Below are 22,844 nucleotides of genomic sequence, written 5' to 3' on the forward strand. Positions count from 1 at the left end.
GTTTAATTTGGCATCATGTTCGGCACAGACATGGTGGGCCAAAGGGCCTGTTCCTGTGCTGTACTGTTCTGTGTTCTGTGTTCCCCTCAAATCCTTCCACTAATTAACTTTAAGCTGTGCCTGAGTCCTGATGAAAAACACCATGATGCTGGAGGAACTCAGCAGGCCGGGCAGCATCTGTGGAGAAAAGCAGGCGGTCAACGTTTCGGGCCCAATATATAGGAGGGAAAAGCCCAATATATAGGAGGGAAAAGCAGAGCAGTGATAGGTGGCCAAAAGAGGGGAGGCGGGGTGGGCACAGGATGGTGATAGGTAGATGCAGGTAAGAGATGGTGATGGGCAGGTGTGGGGGAGGAGGTGAGAGCAGATCCACCGGGGGATGGGTCACAGGGAAGGAGAGAAAAAAAAGGGGGGTAGAAAAAAGAGAGAGAGGCTTGGAAGGGGAAGAAGAGAAGCATGGTGGGGGGGGGGGGATTACTTAAAGTGGGAGAATTCAACGTTCATGCCATTAGGCTGCGAGGTTCCAAGATGGAAACTGAGGTGCTGTTCCTCCAGTTTGCGCTTGGAATTCTCCCGGCGGTGGAGGAGGCCGAGGACTGACGTATCAGTGATATTGTGGGAGGGGGAGTTGAAGTGACCGGCAACGGGGAGATGCAGATCGCGGTTACGGACGGAGCGCAGGTGTTCTGCGAAACGGTCACCTAGTCTGCGTTTGGTCTCACCAATGTAGAGGAGGCCACACTTGGAGCACCGAATGCAGTCGATGATATTAAGGGAGGTGCAGGTGAACCTCTGTCTCACTTGTCTCTGCCCCAGTCCTGATGCAGCATCTCAACCCGGAACACAGATCATTCCTCTGCTTTCACAGATGCTGCCTGACCCGATGAGTTCCTCCAGCTGTTTGTTCTTTGCTCCAGAATCCAACATCTGCAGTGTCTTGTGTCCCCTAGTTATTGACCTCTCGGTGAAGGGCAATAACCCCTTCCTCTTTAGGTCTCTCATAACTCTGTATCTCTTCCGTCTCCTTTTCCGAACATCCCATCTCTCCTCATGACTAGAATTCCTTGGGAATGCCATCTACACCCGGGGCATTCTGGAGAACGTTATTTCCTCTTTGATTTTTTAAGCTAAGGAAGGAGTACAAGTACATGGTTCACTGAAAGTGGCGTCACAGGTAGACAGGGTGGTGAAGAAGGTGTTTGGCACGCTGGCCTTCATTGGTCAGGACACTGAGTATAGAAGTTGGGAGGTCACAGTGCGGTTGTACAGTACGCTGGTGAGGCCGCACTTGGAGTATTGTGTTCAGTTTTGGTCACCCTGCTATAGGAATGTGTTATTAAACTGGAAAGAGTGCAGAAAGGATTTATAAGATGTTGCCAGGACTTGAGGGATTGAGTTATAGGGAGAGGTTGGACAGGCTAGGACTTTATTCCTTAGAGCGTAGGAGACTGAGGGGTGATCTTATCGAGGTGTATAAAACCATCAGGGACACAGATAGGGTGAATGCACTCAGTCTTTTTCCCAGGGTTGGGGAATAAAGAACTAGAGGGCATGGGTTTAAGGTGAGAAAGGAGACATTTAAAGGGAACTCAAAGGGCAACTTTTTTTTTTACACAAAGGGTGGTATCTATATGGAATCATCTGCCAGAGGAAGTGGTTGAGGCTGGTACAACAACATTTAAAACACAGTTGGACAGGTACATGGATAGGAAAGGTTATGGGCCAAATGCTGGCAAATGGGACTAGCTTGGATGGGGCATCTTGACTGGCATGGACCAGTTGGGCCAAAGGGCCTGTTTCCATGCTGTGTGACTCTATGACTCCATGAAAAAGCCTTGGGGATGTAGATAATACAGGATGTGATTTTTGGATAAGAATCACAGAGGTATTAAGGAAGAATTCAACCCACCAAGCCTATCTCTATCGAGAACAACGTCCTCAGTCCCACTCCCCACCCCTCCAGAATATCCTCCAGTGCCCATCCGGTTCTCTTCTGAAGCCCCTGATTGGGTCTTTATTCACTCCCCGTACAATGAGTTCTAGGCCATCAATGATCTCAGAGTAAAAAGCATTTTCCTCCAATTCCCCCTTGTATCTTCTGCCCAAAATTTTAAATCAAATGGCTCGAACCATCCATAAAAGGGAACATCTTCTGTCTCTACCCTGGACTGTTCTTGTCCATTATCAAAACGCCCCTCAACCTTCTTTGCTCCAACCCCAGCTTTTCCAGGCTAATTCAGGAGCTCAGATCCCTCATTCCCTGGAACTGTTTGGGTAAACCTTTGTTGTATTCTGCGATCTTCACATGTTTCCTAATCTTCCATATTGATGAGTCGTCATCTCACTAGAGTGCCAATGGCAGTGAGTTTGGACAGACGTGGTTTGTTTTCTCTGGAGCAGTGGAGGCTGAGAGGAGACTTGATGGAAGCTTGGTATGCCAACTGCTCTGCCCGAGACCACAAGAACCTGCAGAGAGTTGTGGACGCAGCTCAGTGCATCACGTAAACCAGCCTCCCCCCCCCCCCCCCATGGACGCTGTCTACACCTCTCGCTGCCTCATGAAAGCAGCCAACATAATCAGAGCTTTTGTATCTTCTGCCCGATGGGAGAGGGGAGAAGAGAGAATGTCCCCTCCCACCCCAGTCATTCTATCTTCTCCCCACTCCCATTGGGCAGAAGGTACAAAAGTTTGAGAGCATGTACCACCAGGCTCAAGGACAGTTTCTATCCCGCTGTTATAAGACTCTTGAACACTCTCATACCCTAAAGATGAACTCCTGATTCTCCAATGTACCTCGTTATGGCCTTGCACCTTATTGTCTGCCTGCACTGCACTTTCTCTGTAACTGTAACACTGTATCCTGCATTCTGTCTTCCCTTTGTACTACCTCAATGTACTTATGTATGGAATGATCTGTCTGGATGGCACGCAAGCAAAAGCTTTTCACTGTATCTCGGTACATGTGACAATAATAAACCAACTGCCAATACCAGTTTATAAAACTATGAGAGACATAGATAGGGTCTTTTTCCCCAGAGTAGAAATGTTAAATTAAACATCCCACTTCTGATGGAAGGAAGGTCATTGCTGAAGCCGCTGGAGATGGACACTGCCCTGAGGAACTGCTGTGGTGCAGTCTGGGGCTGTGATGATTAACCTCCAACAACAACTATCTTCCTTTGTGTGAGGTTTGATTCCAACCACTGGAGTGTTGCCCATTGACCAGTTTTACCAGGGCTCCCTGCTTCCACACTTGTCTTGGTATCACAGCCTCCTACTTTCATCTCACCTCTGGAGTTCAGCTCTGGTCCGCGCTTGGACCAAGGCTGTGATGAAGTCCACCCATCACCTGCAGGCCCTTCCCTCCACCTTTTTATACCAGCTATCTCAGTCCAGATGAAGGGTCTCAACCCAAATTGTCGACTGTTCTTTTCCCTCCACAGATGCTGCCTGACCCGTTGAGTTCCTCCAGCACTTTGTGTGTTGCTCCAGATTCCATCGTCTTCCCTCTCTCTACCCTGTCTAAACACATCATGGTCTTGTCCACCTCCGTCCAACCGCTTCTCAACTTCCGTTGTTCCAAAGGGAATAACCCAGTCTTCTCCCATCCAACCTTGGGAATGAAACCCTTCGTGTCTGAAGAGAGAACTTAACTACTGGGGAAAAACTCAGCCCTGACATCACCTTATCACCCCCTCCCTCCAATTTCCTACCCCTCCCGACCCAATCCAATTCAACCTTCTTTGCCGATTGTTTACAAAGCTCAGTGCAATCCGACCAAGGTTCGATGCAGCCCTCGAAGTCCTTCACCACTTCCCACTGCCTTTCCTCTCAGATCAAGTCTGCTGCCTGGTCTGCATTCTAACGTCCTTGCTACTTTGCATGGTTTTGTCTCCCTCTTTCCACTTAGACTGAGTCACTGCACGAGCAGCACAACTAATTGTGAAGTAACAAGTTGACGGAGACAGGAGCGTGAAGTCACAATAATTCATTTGCGGACAGATTTAAATAGCAAGAAGATACAGAGCGGAGATTGGTGCTAAAGAACCGACAAGTGGTTGATCAGTGTGGCTGTTAATAGTACTGCTCACACACTGTACACACTCATCATCGTGGTGGCTATCCCTTGAGGTCGAGGATGATGGTCTTCATTCTGTTCATCTATTTAAGCCCACAGACCGAAGACGCCTGTGCGTGTATTTGTTTAACGTGTACTTGATGTTGTACTACAAAAAGCACACGATACTTCACAAATCAACCAACTGATTCCATTGGCACGGAAACCACGACGATCGGAGCTGATGGATTTGTTGCAGCCTCCATCCGCCTTCACAGCCGTTGAGTTCAAAGTAACTTCATCCGCCCATTCCACCATTGAGGTCTTGGTTGGATTGTTCTTTGTCAGGGACCTCACCATCGACCTTACCGCCATGGGTGATCCTACCAGGAGCATAGCTCCAGACGGCATCGCTCTCGGGATCTCAGGACCACACAAGCTTCTCCACCACGACAAGGTGACAATCCACGGAGAAGTGTTCAAACTACCATCAGAGGTAACCTCAAGGTAACCTCCTTCCCTTCATAATATGCCTTGGACTCAAAGAGGGTTCAGTTTGAAGGTGGGGAAGAGGGAGGGCTGGAGTGAGAGGGTGTCGCTTTTGAATAATAAAATCTAATTTGTCAAGAACATTAGATGGCTCTCTCTAAATATGGCACCGTTCCTGAAATAGGAGGGAGTTCATCTATTCTACTAGGTGTACAACAGCATTAATTTACCAGAACCAAAAACACAGCTGTACAACAAGTTAACCCTCTAATTTGCTCAGAAAACACATGAAACAGGAGATTTCTCCTCCTGTTTTATTTGTGACTCTGAGCTTCCTGGGTGCTGCCACTTTAATTCCCCACCTCACTCTGACCCATCCGTCTGTGACCTCCTGGACTGTCATAATGAGGTCCAATGCAAGCCTGGGGAACAGCAACTCATCTTCCATCTGGGCACGTGGCAGCAGGCAGCACTTGCTATTGGATTCTCCAACTCGCTCGCTCTTCCTGTTTTTACGGGAACCGGCCATTTCTGCTTGCTATGCCTCTCCCCGATCTTGCTTTCATTTGTATCTTCTGGCCTGCTCAACACTTCTCAGTAGGTCAGACTATGCGACATCCCCCCAGACTTCACATTAGTATCACTTTACACTACGGAGCTTTTAATGGCTACGTCATATCACCTGTTAACTGGTCCAACCAGCATAGAACTCATGCTATGAATGGTAGGGCACCAGGGAGTGTAATGGAACAGAAGGACCTAGGAGTACAAGTGCATAGTTCATTGAAAGCGGCGTCACAGGTAGTCAGGGTGGTGAATAAGGCATTTAGCAAGCTGGCCTTCATCAGTCGGGGCATTGAGTACAGGAGTTGGGATATTATATTGCAGTTGTACAAGTCATTGGTGAGGCCCCACTTGGAGCACTGTACACGGTTTTGGTCGCCCTGTTATAGAAAGATGTGGTTAAACTGGAAAGAGTGCAGAAAAGATTTACGAGGATGTTGCCAGGATGGTTTCCTTGAAGGTTAAGGAGGTCGAGCTTGTCACTGAACACTCTAATAAACTTCTACAGAGGTACTGTTGAAAGTATCCCGACTGGTTGCATCATGGTCTGGGACGGCAATTCAAATGCGCGGGAATACAAGAAGCTGCAGAGAGTGGTGGACTCTCCTCAACACATCACGGGCACAGCCCTCTCCACCATCAGTAGTACCTACAGGAGGCGCTCCCTTAAGAAGACAACGTCCATCAAAGATCCCCACCATCCGGGCTATGCCATCTTCTTGCAGCTACCATCGGGCAGGAGGTACAGAAACCTGAAGTCCCACACCACCAGGTTCAGGAACAGCTACTTCCCTTCAACCATTCGGTTCTTGAACCAACCTGCACAACCCTAATCACTATCCGAGCATAGCATCACCATGACCACTTTGCACGACAATGGACTTTGTTCATTTTTGTTCTAATTGCGTTCTTTCTTGTAAGAATTGTGCATAATTTATGCCAAATTTCTCGTGAATGCTGCTTCTCTGATGCTCTGTGCCTGTGATGCTGCTGCAAGTAAGTTTTTCATTGCACCTGTGCACACACGGACTTGTGCAGATGACAATAAACTCGACTTTGATGAAGGGTCTTCAACCTGAAACCTTGACTGGTTTCTCTCTCCACTGCCTGAGAACTTCCAGCTTTTGTTCATACCTTCAATTTTCTGTCCGTAAATTAGAAACCTTTCCTGGTATCAGACTCCAAAGGGTTAGTCCGGTTAACAGTAAGGACGAGTTGCACATGGATTTTAATTCCTGCTAATCATCATTTACAAATTATTTTTAATTTTTGATGCAATCATAAAGGTGGCACACCAGTGGCTCTACTTCATTTGGAGACATATTGAACCTCCTCAAACTCTTGCAAATTTCTACAGATGTACGGTGGAGAGCATTCTGACTGGTTGCATCACCGCCTGGTGTGAAGGCTCCAATGTGCAGGATCGCAAGAAGTTGCAGAGGGTTGTAGACTCAGCCAGCTCCATCACGGGCACAACCCTCCCCACCAGAGGACATCTTCGAGAGGCAGTGCCTCAATAAGGCGGCATCCATCACTAAGGACCTTCCCCATCTGGGACACGCCCTCTTCACGTTACTACCATCGGGGAGGAGGTACAGGAGCCAGAAGACCCACATTCAATGATTCAGGAACAGCTTCCTCCCCTCTGCCATCAGATTTCTGAACGGTCCATGAACACTACCTTGTTATTCCTTTTTCTTTGCACTGTTTATTTTGTAATTTATAGCAATTTTAAATCTGATTCTGAACATTTTTCCTTACTTGAGGACGACCGAAAAGTAACCTCATTTCTAACTGAAAATCTACTTTCCCCACACTTACCAAACTTGTACATGTTATATGCAATTTAATGAAATCGAGTCAGTCCAGCAGGAGAGGGAGCAACATACTATAAAGCACTTGTTTCCCCAGTTGTAATCAAGGACCTCCTCTCCCCCAACAGGTAATTCAGAATGATTAACAAAAAAAAAAGAAATCTCTCATTTACCACCAGCTAATAACTAAACAAGTGTTTGTGTTGAACTCTGGCCAACCTTCCATCAACTTCTCAGTAACATTGATGCACCTGTGCAAGGAGTGTGGGGCTCTCCCCCTCTGGGTGTGGTCCACACCTCCACCATTGGCAATTCCTTACACCACCTCCCACAAAGGACACGGAGAGGTCAAGTTCAACGCTGGCTTACGTCGGCAGCAGCCAACCATCGAGGAGTTTGCCCCAGGCACGAAGAGGCGGAAAAGGACGGTTCAGCAAATCACAGAGGATGGTCCCAGCGTGGAGGGTATGACATGGGCTCGTAGTAGATGGCAAGATGTGGAGGGCAATCTACTGCCTCACTGTTGACCATTTCCACACTGTCCCTGGAAAGAGAACAGAGGGATGGGGAGAGCAGTGAGGTGGGGGGGGGGGGGAAGAGTGGGAAGGGCAGGGGGAGAGGAGAGAGGGAGGAGGAGGGGAAAGAGGAGGGCTGGAGAGGCGGATTCCAGTCAGATGAGGAACTGTCACTGACGTCAAGCCTCCAAAAAACAGAACCTTCCCTACCCCCTCCCCCAACTGCCCTCTCCTCCCCGGAATCACCTGACATGTTGGCAGAACAGCTTCCTCCTGGTACACTAGAGGTAATGCAGTGACCTGATGCACTGAAGGGTTTCGATTTCCTTCATTGGAGCTTGACAATCAACGCTAAACCACACAAAGAGACGTCAGGAGACCAGAGTAGGGTCTCAGAGTGATCAGGGATTGGTCTTCTTCATCCAGAGACACAAGTTCAAATCCTACCACCCCAGCAGGGGAATTCAAACATAATGCACTAAACAAAACTGCACCGGTGACCAGGTATGTTTGAACAGTACAAAAATCCAGCTGGCTCACTAATACTCTTCATGGAACAAAATTTTCTTGTCCTTATCCTATCGGGCCAAAACAGGAGCCCAGCCCTTTAGCAACATGACCATCTCTTGACTACCCTCAGGAGTGTGAAGGACATTAGGTGTGGAGAATAAACGTTGGTCCTGGCAGTGATGTTCCAACCTCATGAGTGAATAACAAAATAATTCTTTCTGGGATAGAACTGGAACAGAATACACAAGTTTTAACTGGATATTTAATAACTGTATATATTTCACATCCAAAAAATTTTTTTACTGTCCTTTTAAATTAAAAATTACCATTTTTTAAATCCTTTCCCAATCAAGTGTTGAGCTGCTCTCAGCTTGTACTCGATCGGTAAAAGGATCCACAAGAGCAACTAAATGCAGGCAAATGGGACTAGCTTAGATGGGCATCTTGGTTGGCATGAACGAGTTGGGTCGAAGGGCCTGTTTCTGTGCTGTATTGCTCCATGACCATCAATTAATTCTCCGTCCTGCTCCTCCCTTGATCTCCTACCCTGTTGCAACAAAGCCCGACACAAGTCCCAGGGACAGCATCACTTCTGACTGGGCACGTTACCGTCTTCCAGACCGTCAGTCATTCAAGCCTTGTGCCAACACAAAAGACTACAGATGCTGGAATCTGGAGCAAAAGGGCTGCTGGAGGAACTCATTAGAGGGTCAGGCAGCCTTTTGGCCCAATATGGTTGAAAAATGCCTTTGAAAAATGCCATCCAATTAGTAGTTATCACCTACTGGCCACTCCCTCAGCCCTTCCTGCTTTATACTGGCTATCCTCCCTCTACACTCTCAGTCCTGATGCAGGATCTCGACCTTAAATGTCGGCCATTCCTCTGCCTCCACAGATGCTGCTTGACCCGCTGAGTTCCTCCAATGGTTTGTTTTTTAGCTCTAGATTCCAGCATCTGTAGTCTCATGTCTTGAGTAGTTTTCTTGCCCCTTCCCCTGGCTTCGGCTGGTCCAGATGAAGGGTCTCAACCCCAAAATGTCAACTATCCATCTCCCTCCACAGATGCTGCCTGACCTACTGAGTTCCTGCAGCAGCTCTTTTTATTATTCCAGTGTTGTACTTCATGTACCATCATTTTCTTTACCCAGATTTCATTCATGCCCTCCTAGTTACACCTCCCTTTTGCTATTTACCCATCTTCACCACCCTTACCCAACCAGCACCACCGCTGGCGTCATTCAATATCCCTTGATCTTCACTCGATCACAGACCTTCCTGTTACCCCTCTACCACTCTCATTTTCCCTGCAATTTAAAGCTACTGTTCCCTCCAACTTTTCCCAGTCTGATGAACGTTCATTGGCTGAACTGCTCTTCACAGGTAGAACATTGGTAAATGGGATTAGTGTAGATAGGTACTCAATGGTCAGCATGGACATGGTGGGCCAAAGGGCCTGCTTCTATACTGAATGACTCATACACCTCATATCCATGAGACACTGCTCAATCCATCGAGTGCTTCCAGCATTCTCGATTTTTATCCCGGTATACCAGCATCTGCAGTATTTTGCTTTTTCCAAAAGGCCTGGTTAAACCCGTCCCTGGGATTTTCCTGCCTTTCCCTCACATCAAGAGTGTGGTTGGACAGGAGCAGAATCACAAATCCCACAGCTCTCAACATCCATTGCTTACGGCCTTTGAGGGATAACTCTTCTGCCTCAAAGCCAGCAGATCGATGGTTCAAGTCCCACCCTAGTGACTTGTGGCAGGCTCTAGTGCAGTATTGAGAGTGCTGCAGTGTAGGAGGTGAAGTGTTTTAGATAGAACATTGACAGAACAGGAGAGTCTGTTCAACAGGATCTAAACCGTTCCATCCTTTCAAACTGCAGAGGAACCTGCAGGCATGGTAGTGTAGTGGTTAGCGTGATGCTATTATACCACCAGCGACCCGGGTTCAATTCTGGCCACTGTCTGTTAGGAGTTTGTACGTTCTCCCCGTGTCTGCGTGGGTTTCCTCCGGGTGCTCCGGTTTCCTCCCACATTCCAAAGACATATGGGTTAGGAAGTTGTGGGCGTGCTATGTTGGTGCCGGAAGCGTGGCGACACTCGTGGGCTGCCCCCAGAACATTCTACGCAAAAGATGCATTTCACCATGTGTTTTGATGTACATGTGACTGATAAAGAGATCTATCCATCAACCAAGATACAGAAACAGATGATCTCATCAGCATCACATTTCTGTGGAACCTTGCTGTGCACAACTTGGTTGATGCATTTCCCACATAAACCTCCCCAGGTTACGAAGGCCCAACTTATGGACAGTCCATAGATACGAACAAGCATTCTCTCTTCTCTCCTCTTCCATCGGGTAGAAGACCACCAGACCTAAGGACAGCTTCTACCCCACTGTGATAAGACTAGTGAACTGTTCCCTTATACAATGAGATGGACTCTGACCTCACGATCTACCTCGTTGTGACCTTGCACCTTATTGCACTGCACTTTCTCTGTAGCTGTGACACTTTACTCTGTACTGTTATTGTTTTTACCTATACTACCTCAATGCACTCTGTACTAACTCAATGTAACTGCACTCGTGTAATGAATTGACCTGTACAATCAGTTTGTAAGGCAAGTTTTTCACTGTACCTAGGTACAAGTGACAATAATAAACCAATACCATCCTCAAATCCTGTTTTGGTGTCTCCCAACGTTGCCCAATTAACATCTATCATTCTGATGCGGGGTTTTGACCCGAAACGTCGACAATTCCTCCCCCCCACAGATGCTGCTCGACCCGCTGAGTTCCTCCAGCAGATTGTTTGTTGCTCCAGTTTCCGGTGTCTGCAGTCTCTCGTGTCTCCTAGTATCTATCATTCACTAGTAGACTTGAACATAAAACACAGTACAGCACAGGAACAGGCCCTTCAGCCCACATTGTCTATATCAACCATGACGCCAAATTAAAAGGAATCCCTTCTGCCTGCACACGATCCATATCCCTCCATCTTCATATGCTTAGCCTCTTAAACGCCTCTATCATATCTGCCTCCACCACTACCCCTGGCAGCCCGTTCCAAGTACCTTCCACTCTGTGCAAAACAAAACTTGGCCCACACATCTCTTTTGAACTTTACCCCTCTCTCACCTTAAAGCTATATCCTCTAGTATTTGCAATTTCTACCCTGGGGAAAAAGATTCTGGCTGTGTACTCTATGCATGCCTCTCACAATTTTATAAATGTCTGTCTATCAGGGCTCCCCTCAGCTTCCGACGCTCCAGAGAAAACAACCCATGTTTGTCCAACCACTCCTTATAGCTAACCCCATTTAATCCAGGCAGCATCCTCACTAACGTCTCCACAGCCTTCCTGTAATGGGGCGACCAGAACTGCACACAGTGCTCCAAGTGCAGCCTAACAAAGTTTTATACAATTACATCATAACTTATACTCTATGCCCTTAGCAATGAAGGCCAGCATGCCATATGTCTTCTTGGCCACATCAACTTGCATTGCCACTTTCAGGGAGCTATGGACATGGACCCCAAGATCCCTCTGTACATCAATGCTGTTAAGGTTCCTGCTAAGTTGAAGCAATATATAAGCAGACTAATTGAATGTGGTGAATGCAGGGCTCAGATCCTGCAGGAAGCCCACGTCAGCATTACTGCTCACTCCAATAGACACTGTGTTAGACCACCAGGTGCCGTGTTACTAGAACCTCAGCAGAAGATGGACAATTTTGAAACAGAATATGGAGCCAACTCAAACTTGAAGTTCCATGGATTCCTCCTATGCCAAAGACAGCCTTTTGGCCCATTATGGTTGAAAGGCTATTCTGCCCACTATTTCCATGCCATCCCTTTGAAAAATGCCAGCCAATTAGTAGTTATCACTTACTGGCCTCTGCCTCAGCCCTTTCTGCTTCATACTGGCTATCCTCCCTCTACACTCTCAGTCCTGATGCAGGATCTTGACCTGAAACATCGACCATCCCTCTGCCTCCACAGATGCTGCTCGATCCACAGATGCTGCTCGATCCACTGAGTTCCTCCAACAGTTTGTATTTTAGCTCTAGATTCCAGCATCTGTAGTCTCGTGTCTCGAGTAGTTATCTTGCCCCTTCCCCAACAGTTGTCCTTCTTTCATACTGAACACCAGTATGAATGTACTCACCTTCCTAAGCCCCTGCACAATGGAACAAAATTAAGATTTATAAACAGATCCACAATTAATAGTTTACCCCAAATTTAAAAATGTATCATTTTCCCCACACTCCAATGTATAAAGTTCTAGCCTACTCAGTCCCAAGTTATAGAGTCATAGGGTTCTACAGCACAGAAACAGGCCCTTCGGCCCAACTGGTCCATGCTGACCAAGATGCCCCAGCCAAGTTAGTCCCATTTGCCAGCATTTGGCCCATAACCTTCTAAACCGTTCCAATCCATGTACCTGTCCAACTGTCTTTTAAAAGTTATTGTACCTGCTCAACCACTTCAGCTGGCAGCTCGTTCCACATACAGACCATCCTTTGTGTAAAAAAGTTGCCTCTCAATTTCCTATTAAACCTTTCCCCTCTTACCTTAAACCTATGCCCTCTAGTTCTTGATACCCCAACCCTAGGAAAAAGTCCATGCATTCCCCCTATCTATGCCAATCATGATTTTATACATTTCTATAAGATCACCTCTCAGCCTTCTACACTCCAAGGAATAAAGTCCCAGCCTGTCCAACCTCTCCTTATAACTCAGTCCCTCAAGTCCTGGCAGCATTCCTGTAAATCCTTTCTGCACTCTTTCCAGTTTAATAACATTTTTCCTATAGCAGGGCGACCAAAACTGAACACGTTTCACCTCTTCAGCATCATGTACAACCGCACAGTGACTTCCTAACTTTTATACTCAGTGCCCCAACTAATGAAGGCCAGCGTGCCAAACGCCTTCTTCACCACCCTGTCTACCTGTGACTCCACTTTCAGGGCACCATGTACTTGTACGCTGAGGTCCCTCTGTTCTACAACACTCCCCAGTGAGCTCTGGCAACATCCTCATAAATCGTCTTGGCACTCTTTCCAGCTTAATGACGTCTTTCCTACAACAGTTGATTTTGTATGCCCAAATCACAAGAGGTGATCACCTGTTCAGCAGCAATGACCATTTGGCGTGTCTGTAACACCACGAGGGGCCCTTTCATACTGCCAGGAATGAGGGACTTGTGCAGAGAGACCGGAGAAGCTGGGTCATTCTCCTCGGAGCAACGGTGCGGGAGAGATTTAAGATGTACCTAAAGTTAGAAGCAGGGAGAACTTGCTTCCAACATAGGAGGTCAGGAACTAGAAGTCAAAGTTTGAAGATAATTGGCAGACAGATCAGTGGGGGAAATGAGAAGCCAGTTTCCAAATAAATGCAGCAAATTGTGATCTGGGTTGGGTTGCCCAAAGGGGTGGTGAAAGCAGATTCAACAGGGACTTGCAAAGGGAAATTCAAAAGGATTTTGAGATCCTTTTGAGAGAAGGATAAAGGATGGCATATACATTGAGGGTAGTAGATGGTAATACTTAGCAACATTTAAGCAGCACTTGAACAGACGGGGAACGGAGGGATATGCATCATGTTCAGGCAGATGGGATTAGTTTTGATTGGCATCATGGTCAGCATAGACATTGTGGGCCGAAGGGCCGGTTCCTGTGCTGTACTGCTCTGTGGGGATGGAACAGGAGAGTGCCAAGCTGGATAGCTTTCAAAAAGGCAGAACAAATTCGATTGGCCAAACTGCCTCAGTTTGCAGATGACACCACTGTAGCGGGCCGAATCTCAAATAATGATGAGTCAGAGTACGGGAAGAGAGTTTAGTGGAATGATGTCACGACAACAACCTTTCCCTCAATGTCAGCAGAACAAAAACACTGGTCATTGACTTCAGGAAGGTGGGGTGGTGCACATGCTCCTGTTTACATCAACGGTGCTGAGGTCAAGAGGGGTGAAATTTTCAAAATTCCCCAGAGTGAACATCACCAACAGCCTGTCCTGGTCCAACCATGTAGACACCACGGCCAAGAAAGCTCACTAGTGCCTCCATTTCCTCAGGAGGCTAAAGAAATTTCACATGTTCTCTTTGACCCTCACCAATTTTTATAGAGGCCCCATAGATGATACAAAAGCCTGAAAGCATGTAAAACCAGGCTCAAGGACAGCTGTTATAAGATAATTGAATGGTCTCCTAGTATGATAGGATGGACTCTTGACCTCACAATCTACCTCGTTATGGCCTTGCACCTTATTGTCTGCTTGCGCTGCACTTTCTCTGTAACTGTAACACTTTATTCTGTATTCTGTTATTGTTTTCCCTTGTACTACCTCAATGCACTGATGTGATGAATTGATCGGTACCTGTGACAATAATAAACCAATTAACCAATCATTGAAATGATACAAGTAATCCAAGTTTTGGGTTTTGACCAGCACCAGATTCCTTCTAGCTTCTTGTCCTGAGTGACTGCTATTACAAGTTCCTCATGAAACTTGGACCATGATGGTGACTGGTGTTGGCTTACCAGAACACATACACCCTAACAGGACACTTCCCCTCCGCTCCCCCCAAACCACCCCCCCTCCCCCCCCCCAACCCCAGAGTACATTCCAGTTCCAAAGCAGGAATACCGTTGCTCAATTCCATCCCCGTCCCATTCCAAGGATGCAGGCAGTCGGGAGAGTGGCTGGGGAGATGGAAATGGACTTCACCGTCAATGAAAGTGGCAAGTTGCCAAAGCCAATGCATCAACTCACGGTGGTACAGAAGCTACCACCAACACTGACAGCACACCTCTGGGTCAAGAAATATTCAACACACTTTTACAAAAGTGCAATGGCTTGCAATGTAATTGTCCAAAAAGGAAAATGTGCAGAATAATAATAAGTGAACACATTTACTGTAAACACGTATAATTCAACTACCAAATGGACGTTATACAAAGTGAGGTTCTGTGGCACATTAGCAATCAATACTGATAAGTACGCAATGAATGACCTTATTGATTAACACTTTTACAGCCAAGACTAGAGCTGCACATTTTACTCTAATCAATGCCTTCTTGTGTGCTGTTCTACAAATAAGGGTAAACGGTCAGGTTTGCAATAGTTTTGGATGAAGCACCAAAAGACAAATACTCAAACTTGTACAATGAAGACCACCATATGTGATACTGGTAACTACAGCTGGAAAAGCTATGAAGCCACAGGGTTATCAGTGACTGGGATGTACCTTTCTGTGCTGCTCACCTTCCCAGTGAAACTCTTTCCACTGAATGGAGCGTTTGGAAATCTGGGCAGAACCTAAAAAAAAGTAGAGCTGAGATTTCAGGTGGGAATGTGGGACTCGTTAGGGTAGTAGAAATTTGGAACTCCCTCCTGCAAATGTCAGGTCAATTGCCAATTCCAGAACAGAGACTGGGGGATTTTTGTTAACTAAGGGACGCGGGGAAAGAATGGGGAAATGGAATCCGGTCACAGAGCAGAAATGGCCTCTCTCAATGGAGGACAGGGTTGATGGGCTGAATTGTCTCTTGCTATTCAATGCCTTTAGAGGAACTGGGAAACCAAGAGCAAAGGGCAAACTGTGGTACTTGGGGAGCGCTGCAGTATTATAGCTGCCACCTCTCAGATCAGATATCAAATAGAGGCTCTTTATCTGCTCAAGTGGACAGAAAAGATTCCAGTGCACTATTTCAAAGAGAGGATGTTCTCTCTCAATCAACATTACTGAAGACAATCTGGTCATTATCACATGGCCGCTTGTGGGATCTTGCTGTGCAGAGGCTGCTCTGTTTCCCTCCCCCCCATGCACTTGTGAGTTATTACACTGACTGAAGTATTTCAAGAACACCACAAGGTCCCATAAGCAGCTACAGAAATGAAAACAAAAACCTGTGGCAGGTGCTCCTGGATGAAAACATCAACAATCTGAAGTATGAACTGTGTTTCTCTCTGCCTGGAGGCTGACTGGGCATTTGCTGCTGCTACAGAAATGAAAGATTCCCTTAACATCGCTGGAAATCATCCATCAATTTGCATGTTTATAAAATTCTCGTGACCAGGACAAGGTTGGCAAGACCAACATTCATTGCCTCATCCCTAACTGCCTTTCAGAGGGTGCTCGCACAGCCTTTTAAGAGCCAAACACTTGAGAGTCAAACAGCTCACCGTAGGTCTGGACTCAGCTCCCTGGCGCAGCAGATAGAGCCACTGCCTCACAGCTCCAGCGACCTGGGTTCAATCCAGACCCCGGGTACCACATGGAGTTCGCACGTTCTCCCTGTGGGTTCCCCCCCGGATGCTCCAGTTTCCCCCTACATCCCAAAAATGTGCGGGTTGGTAGGTTAATTGGCCACTAAATTGCTCCTGGTGTGTGGGTGAGTGGTAGAACCTTGGGGGGGGGGGGGGGGGGGGGGGGGGGTGGGGTGGGGTGGAATGTGGGGAGATTAAAAGTGGGATTAGTATGACTGGGTGGGCTTATTACCATGCTGTTTGACTGAGTCACATACATCTAACTTCCTGCCCTGGTGGTGTCTTGTGTATTAGACCCATTTTATCTTAAAGCAATCAGATAGTTATATGGTCATCGCTATTATCACCAGCTTTTCACTTTAAGATCATACCTCCATGTGTGATTAACAGAACATTAATTGCCCATTCTGACAATGGCAGCATTGGCATCTCTGCACAATGCGGGACTTGGGACCAATGTAGAAACGCGTGACCCTGCATATGGGGTTTTCACGTCTGTGTCCATTCACCCGTGTTTAAGCTTTGATTGTTCTGAAGATAAACTTTAGGTTTGAGAGAGGTGCAGTCTGACTGGTTTGGACAAGGTAGTGAGAGGGAGGCCGCTCGTGGGGTGGGGACACAGGTTCAACATCTTGGGTAAAAGAAACAAGGGACTGCGAGCAAGTGTGGTGGTGATCTGTAAGTCACTGCCTGTCGGGAGGGTGGAAAACAGATCCTTCAGAAAGGAACTGGGGAAAGAATAAATGCGCAGAGCTACAGGGAAAAATACCGATGGGATTGTTTGATCAGGTTCCAGCATGGATTCAATGGGCAGAACAGCCTCCTCTGCTGGGGTAACACAGTGGTCCCATGAAGAGCCAGGGACCTCTGAAGTTAGGCAGGAGGGTAAAAATCAGGGAGGAACTGCCTAAGTAAAGGCAGATCTTAAAAGCGAGCAGGAAATCTTATTACAACCAAGGGGAGCAGACAGCAGGAGAGAGGAGGGAAGGAAGTGGTTGGTAAACAAACAGATCTTCAAGCTAGTTCAATGGAATGGGAAAAAACACAGGAAAGATTGCATCAAGGATCAAGGGGTTGTAGGATAGAGGAGGGACAAACTATGTAACTATAGGGTTAACACAACGTCCTCCAGAGGAGAATGGTTAGCAGGTAAGGCAGCTTCTGTGGCAAAAGAAACAGTTAATATTTCAGGTTGATGGCCTCTCGTTTAGAGCCATTGACTCGAAAAGTTTATCCCACTCCATTGGTTGCCTGATCTGTTGAGGGTTTCCAACATTTCCTGTGTTTATTTCAGAACTCCAGTGTGGTGCATGCCTGCAAGCTCTTAAAAGGGACCCGTCTAACATGGCACACCAAACTGCCAAAAGCCAACTGCTGTACTCACTTGATGCTCAGTGACAGAACAACCGATGGTGAGACGCAGCTGGGGAACAGTTCAGAAGCCACAGTACACGACACTACTTTTGCCTGGTTAAGTAGTAGGAAGACCATCAGACGTGGTCCAAAACTACCTTCCAATCAGGAGAACGCACCTGGTCAAGGACAACAATGGGAGGATAGTGAGGTTTGGACTCGTCAGTGATACCCACATTCTGGGAATAAGAAACAGATTAGCAGGGGAAAACATCACTAAAGCAGTTTAAAAAAAAATGATTTAGCACACCTATAGCTAGTGGACTACTTGAAGGCAGAGCAAATTCTGAATAAAGCTGATTTGTGGAATCTCAGCAAGACTCCTTTTATTTTTAAGCAATTTTAACAAGTTTTAACTCAGGTTGAAGTACCCCCACAGCACAAAATGGAACATATTGTAAATAAGGTTTCTAAGTCTCCTCTCGCAACGCCCAAGTACGGGATCATGCATTGGTGGAGAATGCATACTTGCTAAGAGGGGTTAAGCTGGGTGAGGAACTGACAGCTAAATCACAAGCCCCAGTAAGGTTTGCAAGTCGCCCATCTGACCCACACTAACAGCAGGGAGGCAAAATGGGAATGAGAGTGGGGTGGGGGGGACATCCTTCAGTGCATCTAACAAGTTGCAATCCCCCTTTCCTCCCCACAGCAGAAATTTGATTTGCATTAACGTTATAGGAATTAGCCACCTAATAAAAATTAAAGTTTCCCAAAGTGTGAGAAACAAAAGGGTTTTAAGCAACACTGTTGTTATTTAAAAAAACCTTTGATATAAATAAATGAAAATACAGTTGAGCACACTCCCCCTCGGGCATGGGAGTCACTCAGTTTGATTTTGAAAATGACCCTTTATAGCTTTGCCAATAATATTTAGTAAAATCTTGTCTTACAATTGTCAATTGTTTGCATTTGGACCCCAGGCTTTGGACTTTGTCCTCTCTGGAACACATCTAGCCTAGCAAAAGTTTCACATCTCCAACCAATGATTCTTCAGTATCTCAGCTCCTCGGAGACAATCCCAGTGCAGTCGTGAGGAGACCAAATGGGAAGATCGTGGTGCCTGGTGAATGGGGCAGATTGAAAATCCAGCAGTCCTATGCCCAGATCTCGCAATGTGCTGAAGAGGGCTTCAACACACGAGGCAGAACTCTCCAGGAGGAAAATTTTTGGTTGGTTGCCTCAGGTGGACAGGACAACCCTACAGGAGGGCTGGTTTTCCAACACTCCCGCTGCACTGCTAGCAAATGCAAGACGACATTTTGTCTACTTTCCTCAAATTATCCAAGATGTTCTTGCCACTGTGCAATGTTGCAAGACTGCACAGAGGCAAAGAGGGCTGAATAACTGTCAGAAAACAATACACAGTTGCGGGAAGGGAGTGAGGTGTTGGTTTCTTCAGTTAATCCAGCTCTCACACTAGTGGAGAGCAACCAAAGCTTCTCTTCCTTGAGGGTCCAAGCAAGCCACCATTCCGATCTTCCTCACCATCTCTGAAACTTATTGAAAAAGGTTGGTTATGGAGTCATCTGTGACTGGTGCACCCCAGAAGGAGCCACAATCTTCTGAGAAGTTCCTTTCCATACTCGGTGGCTGGTTCATTGCAGGTTCTGCAGAGACAAAGTCCACCCAAGTATTAGACACAGAACTAAAACAGATTACCTTCCCTTGAATGTGTGCACCTATTCAGTAACATTGCTTCTTTTTAAAAAGATACTGTATCACCAATAGCCTGTCCTGGTCCAACCACGTAGACACTATGGCTGAGAAAGCTCACCAGTGCCTCTATTTCCTCAGGAGGCTAAAGAAATTTGGCATGTCCCCTTTGACACTCACCAACTTTGATCAATGCAATTTTCATAGAAAGCATCCTATCTGGATGCATCATGGCTTGGTATGGCAACTGCTCTGTCCAGGACTGCAAGAAACTGCAGAGAGTTGTGGATGCAGACCAGCACATCACGGAAACCAGCCTCCCTCCATGGACTCTGTCTATACCTCTCGCTGCCTTGGTGAGGTAGCCAGCAGAATCAAAGACCCCACCCACCTGGGTCATTCTCTCTTCTCTCCTCTCCCATCAGGCAGAAGATACAGGATCCTGAGGGCATGTACCACCAGGCTCAAGGACAGCTTCTACCCCACTGTGATAAGACTATTGAATGTTTCCCTTATATGATGAGAGAGATTCTTGACCTCACAATCCACCTTCTTTGACCTTGCACCTTACTGTCTACCTGCACTACACTTCCCTGTAGCTGTGACACTTTACTCCATACTACCTCAGTGCACTGTGTAATGAATTGACCTGTACGATCGGTAGGCAAGACAAGTTTTCCACTGTACCTTGGTACAAGTGACAATAATAAACCAATACCATTACTTCCACAGAACAGGATGAGGTTAATTATTCCGCATAAACTGAAGTAAAAGAATGATTTACCTGTGGAATTTTAAGCAGATCTTTCACTAAATGCTCTCTTTCCCTCCTCTGTGCCCTCTCCTGCATCATAACACATGGATTGGTAGCCTGCATGTTTACTTACACTGTTATCATTCCAACTCTTAACAGTTTCAGTGAGCTTGTCACACAAATCCATCTTGTCCTCCTGCATCCCACTTACAATTATTACATGGAGACTCTGCAATCTCTGCTCTCAATTATCTGAGGGTGGGTCTCAGGCTGAAGGTTTGCATTATCAAACTTAGGAAGCAGTCTTGGATTTCTTTGCCTTAGATACTGGGTTCTTGATCTATTGAGATCTATTGTTGACTCCCATTCTTGTTCAAAAGGGAGAGAAGTCAAGACTGGTGTCTCGTCAGAAAGCACAGAATTTATTTGAAGGATAAATCTGCTAATCTTCTCTGCATGCAGAGAAGGCGTATGGTGTGTTGGGCTTCATTAGTCAGGGTATTGAGTTCAAGAGCCGCAAGGTGATGTTGCAGCTCTATAGAACTCTGGTTAGACCACACTTTGGAGTATTGTGTTTAGTTCTGGTCACCTCATTGTAGGAAGGATGTGGAAGCTTTAGAGAGGGTGCAGAGGAGATTTACCAGGATGTTGCATGGATTGGAGAGCATGTCTTATGAGGATAGGTTGAGTGAGCTAGGGCTTTTCTCTTTGGAGAGAAGGACTTGATAGAGGTGTACAAGATGATAAGAGGCATAGATCGAGTGGACAGTCAGAGACTTTTTCACAGGACGATAATGGCTAACATGAGGGGACACAAGTTTAAGGTGATTGGAGGAAGGTACAAGGGGGATATCAGTTTTTCCCCACACAGAGTGGTGGGTGCGTGGAACGCACTGCCGGCAGAGGTTGTGGGGGCAGATACATTAGGGACACTTAAGAGGCTCTTAGATAGACACATGAATGATAGAGAAATGGGGAAGGCTACGTGGGAGGGAAGGGTTAGATAGATCTTAGAGCAGGATAAAATGTCAGCACAACATCGTAGGCCGAAGAGCCTGTACTGCGCTGTAGTGTTCTATGTTCTATGCAGCAAGAGCTTGGATGAAGCTAACATGTGCCAGATTAGCAGCCATTTGGGAGCACTCTCACCTATGAACCAGAAGGTTGTGGGTTCATCCCACCTCAGATTCAAGCACAAAAACTTGGATAACCCTTGCAGTGTCACATCCAGGAGTGCTGCAATATTCGAGGGGCTAGCTTCCAAATGAGGCAGCATGCGGATGCAAGATGTTGTGTGGCATTTGAAGAATAACTCTCCCTGCTGCCCTGAACAATGCTTAAATATTGACCCAGCATATCATGTCAGTATCATATCACTACATGGGATCTTGCTGTGCAAAAATTGGCTGAATTGGCCACCACGTTTTGTGAATTACGGCTGTAAGGTCCATTGGAAAGTCTGAAAGGGGAGGTGACAGATGCTATACGAATGCAAGTCTCACTCCCCCTCCCAAGTTCGCAACCAAGTTACTCTGCATGATCTGCCTTTGCTTAATAAACCCAGTGGGTTTATTACTTAATCTTGTACACCTCTATCAGGTCAGACCTCAGCCTCCTTCGCTCCAGGGAGAACAGTCCCAGCCTCTCCAATCTCTGCCCACAACTGAAGTCCTCCAATCCAGGCAACATCCTGGTGAATCTCCTCTGACAGCCAGAACTGCACACAAAACTCCAAGCGTGGTCCAAACCAGTGTTCACTCTCCCCTCCATCAGAGACCCTCATTTTCGGTCCTACCCCTTCCCAACTTCTCCACAGCTTGATTAATTTCTAACTTTATTCATTTCTGAGACATCCCATCATCTTGGCTGTTTTACTTATTCTACTTACAGAGTGGCCTGTTGGACACATCCCACGGCCTTGCCACTAACAAAACTACACAGACCAAGCAGCAAAGTGTGCCCCCATTAACCCACCTGGTCTCACCCTATCAGAGATATTCCCTCCAATCTCTCTATCCCTCCCCCACCCTCTTTCTGCAAATTAACTTGTTTTCCTCTCCCCCCCCCCCCCCCCCCCCCGAGTTCTAATGAAGGATCCCAGACATTAAATGTTTACTGTGTCTTTTCCCCACAGACGCTGCCCAATCTGCTGAGTGTTTCCAGCATTTTCATGTTTTTTTTTGGCAGGTTTCCAGCATCTGCAGTATTCCACTTGAGCTTCTAACTCAATCTCAATGAGCCGTGAATGTGCTGCACTGTTGGAGGTACTGCCTTTCAATTGAAGAAATGCTCTCTTTATCCCTAAGTCACAAACCCACTCAGGGTTTTCTTTCCCAGATGGTGAGAGCAAGGCTTGCACTGACTGGCCAATTGACTATTTGGGCATCAAAGCCAATTCAAATCTATGCTTTAAACTTGCTCAGAGACTGCCAGCATTTATTGCCCCTGATCCAGGGAGAGTGAAGAATATCATTGTGACGTTCATAGAGCAATACAGCATGGATACAGGCCATTCGGCCCAACCAGTCCATGCCGACCATGGTTCCCACCCAGCTACTCCCAATTTCCTCCGTTCGGACCATATCCCTCCAGGTTTCTCCCCTCTGTGTACCTATCCCAATGTTTTTTTAAATGATACTATCGTACCTGCCTCAACCATTTCCTCTGGCAGCTCGTTCCATATACTCACCACCCTCTGTGTGAAGAAGTTGCCCTTCAGGTCCCTTTTAAATCTTGAGGGGAAAGATTTGCCCAAAACCTATGCCCCCTCGTTTTGGACTCCCCTACCCTGG

General features: G+C 46.7%; 1 protein-coding gene across 3 annotated transcripts in view; it reads right to left on the reverse strand.

The window, feature by feature from the left end:
- Positions 1 to 17,941: 17,941 nt before the first annotated feature.
- Positions 17,942 to 22,844, reverse strand: part of ss18 (SS18 subunit of BAF chromatin remodeling complex) — a 48,061-nt gene continuing 43,158 nt past the window's right edge. For all 3 annotated transcript variants that reach the window (XM_052023648.1, XM_052023650.1, XM_052023649.1), the window contains one exon: positions 17,942 to 19,252. In XM_052023648.1, the coding sequence (XP_051879608.1) occupies positions 19,241 to 19,252 (12 nt within the window). In that variant the 3' untranslated portion in view covers positions 17,942 to 19,240. The remainder of the gene's footprint in view (positions 19,253 to 22,844) is intronic.

This window comes from Pristis pectinata, chromosome 9 (genome assembly GCF_009764475.1).
Source record: "Pristis pectinata isolate sPriPec2 chromosome 9, sPriPec2.1.pri, whole genome shotgun sequence".
Taxonomy (NCBI): domain Eukaryota; kingdom Metazoa; phylum Chordata; class Chondrichthyes; order Rhinopristiformes; family Pristidae; genus Pristis; species Pristis pectinata.